Source organism: Terrapene carolina, unplaced genomic scaffold, assembly GCF_002925995.2.
Source record: "Terrapene carolina triunguis isolate 2854851 unplaced genomic scaffold, T_m_triunguis-2.0 Scaffold66, whole genome shotgun sequence".
NCBI classification, from domain to species: Eukaryota; Metazoa; Chordata; order Testudines; family Emydidae; genus Terrapene; species Terrapene triunguis.
This window is the reverse complement of record NW_020664417.1, coordinates 70,149,060-70,151,885: the sequence shown is the minus strand read 5'-3', so window position 1 is coordinate 70,151,885 and position 2,826 is coordinate 70,149,060. Positions and strand designations below refer to the sequence as shown.

Genomic DNA, 2,826 nt, shown 5'->3' with positions numbered 1-2,826 from the left:
TGCCGCCCCTAAAAATGTGCCGCCCCAAGCACCAGCTTGTTTGGCTGGTGCCTAGAGCCGGCCCTGAAGGGGGGAAACGAAGGCATTTGGCACAATGTATTTGTTTGTTTTTGTTTATTCAAAGAAATAAATGTGAAAGGATTGAACTGGTGGGGGTTAGCCTCATTTGCCCCTCCCATGAGATGCCACGGGGGGCTATTCTGTCTCAGCAGACCCCGGTTTTAAATGATCTGTCTATGATACTTACATGGCCCCCATTTCTGTAGTGCCTCGCAATCTTTTAATGTGTTTATTCTCACAACACCCTCTAACACAGGGAAGTGCTATTATCCACATGTTTACTGATGTGGCACTAAGGCACCGTCAAGGGGGTTTAGGCTCTTAAGTGTCTAAATCCCTTTTGAAAATGAGATGTAGGCTCCTAAATCAGTTGGACATTGCATCACTAAACACAGCAACACCCAAATACCTGGGCCAGGGAGACTAAGCAGCTTGTCCAAGGTCACCCAGGAAGTCTGCAGCAGAGCAGAGAATTGAACACAGGGCTCCCATGTCCCAGCTTAACACCCTAACCACTGCACTGTCCTTGCTACAGAATAGTCACCACTTCCTAGACCGGTTCGGTGGGACTGGAACCTGTGACCTCAAAGCCCAACACTTTCCACTAAGCCACATTCAACCCAACACAATTTGCTTAAGAGACTTTGAACTCTGATAGGTAGCACCAAATTCTCCTCTCAAATGTACATGAATGATCTGGACTCTGACAGTTCACTCTCCCTAGAAGAGCAAATCATCACTGATATCAATACCACCCCCACCCCGCCCTGCACAGTTAATGTCAGATTCATTAGCATAGAATGAACATGATGTTGGAGTTAGATCAATCATGTGACTCCAAGAGGAGAATTCTATCCTAAATTTGTTTAGTATGGGCCTTAAAAAGAACTTAAAACAGCAGAGAAACATATTGTCTTCGTTTAGTAAATTAACAATAATTTTCTAAATGGTTTTATGCCATATTGTCAATGAAGCAAATTCATCCCTGGTGTACTGTTACACCACTGAAGTCAATGGAGTTACCCCAGTGATTAACTTATCCGTTATCTTCTTTCTGAAGATACCATGGTGCCTATATCTAGGGGGATATTGGCAAAAGTTTTAGTTAGAGCTGTGTTTTGCTGGGAAGTGCAGTACTTACAGCAGCTGCAGGCAGGGCAGATGCGCAAACATTCTGTCCTTTATTTCAGAAAAGGTTCCATTTACCAGGCTCCTGAGAGGAAAAAAACCAGGAAAATCCAACAACTAAATAAGGCTCATTATCATCACCTCCACTAGCAGCATCCCAATTTCCGCCCCATTGGTTGGCCTGGCCCCTTTTTATAATATCCCAGCAAATGGGGTCAATATTCATGTTTAAAGGGTGTTTAATTCTGCTCCTGTCCCTGTTTCTCCCCACTAAGCTTAGAAAGTTCCCTTTTCACCATATCCTCACATTACTCTTTAATACCATGTACTTTTAGCCTCTTGGCAACCTCTCTCCACGGGGTGGGGAGGATTGTTTTGTCCGCCCACTTGTATTTTTGGATTTTTATAGAGAAGAAAGAACAAAAGAGAGAGGGAGAAAGAAAAGAAAATTAGTATGTGTGTTAAACAGGATTAACAGTAAAAGCGCATGAGATTTAAAAGAGGTGCAAGTTAAAAACACCATCATTTCCAGTTCTACTCACATTAAAAATGCATCTAACTAACTCTCAAGTTCCTGAAGTCTGTGTAGTCTTTTCCCCAAGGTAATAATGCCATATAAGATAATTACCAGGGAGTAAATCTTTCTTTAAATCTATAGCACTTTAATATGGCCACTTGCCATCTCTTTAAGTCCGTAAGATTTACACATGGTAAGTACATATATACATACATGCATTTTCCTTCCCTTACATATCTGCTGTAGAAAGGGTGCAGTCAAGATTTCTCGTCTGAAAAGGTCTTTCAGATATAGAAATCCAACTCCTTTGCAGCTGCATGGCAGTGCAATATTTCAGCAGTGGAAAGCACAGACACACTCATAAAACTGCACATTACTAGGATCTTATCATCTGTCAAGAAGCCAGCATCCAGCAGGGAAACTAAAACCCCAACTTAAAGAAAAGAATTCCAAACCACAAAGGAGGAATGGGGTGAGGGGCACCCGGTCGCTGCCCAGGAAAACTCTGGTGTAGGAAGGTTTAACTTACAAGGAGCTGATGTCGCTGGGGATGATTCGCGGCACACCAGGGGATCCCACACAAATGATGGATTCTTTGGTGCAGCTGCATGTGGCAGGGCATCGGACTGGCTTTTTCACCTGGGCACGCTGCAGTAGGCATGCCACCGCCAGAACCAAGAGACAGAGAGAACCGCCGCTGCAGCCGCTGCTTCGTAGGAGAGCCATACCGTTCCCTCCTCCTCTTCCTCGTGGTCCCCTTTTGGCCCTGCACCCTTGGCCCGAGCACTGCTGCTGCTGCTGCTACTGCACAGGAGGCTGGAACAGGAGTAGAAGCCAGGCAGCATGCTGCACCCTTATGCTCAGGCTGAGTGTCTCTCTGCAGCAGAAGCAGCAGTAGCAGTACCAGGGCTGCTGCACTAGACTCCTTCCTCCTGACATCAGCACTTCAGCTGCAGCCTTTTCTATCCAATGAATAATTTATCAAAGGCTCCATTGCGAGGGAGAGTTTAAAAATAATCCCCCAAATAGCCAGGGCTCAAAGGACTGTTTCACTTTCCCCTCCCCCTCCCCTTGGTTTCTCCTTGAACACTAGAGAGGAGAGGAGGCAGCTGGGTGACCTT

The 2,826-nt window shown here is 45.3% G+C and overlaps 1 protein-coding gene across 1 annotated transcript in view; it reads right to left on the bottom strand.

Annotated features, from left to right (window-relative positions):
• The window catches only part of LGI2 (leucine rich repeat LGI family member 2), a 21,819-nt gene extending 19,388 nt beyond the window's left edge, over nt 1–2,431 (bottom strand). Inside the window, exons 1-2 of the mRNA XM_024202193.2 lie at nt 2,235–2,431; nt 1,202–1,273 (exon numbers count right to left, since the gene is read on the bottom strand). Of these exons, the coding sequence (XP_024057961.1) occupies nt 1,202–1,273; nt 2,235–2,431 (269 nt within the window). The remainder of the gene's footprint in view (nt 1–1,201; nt 1,274–2,234) is intronic.
• Nucleotides 2,432–2,826: the final 395 nt, after the last annotated feature.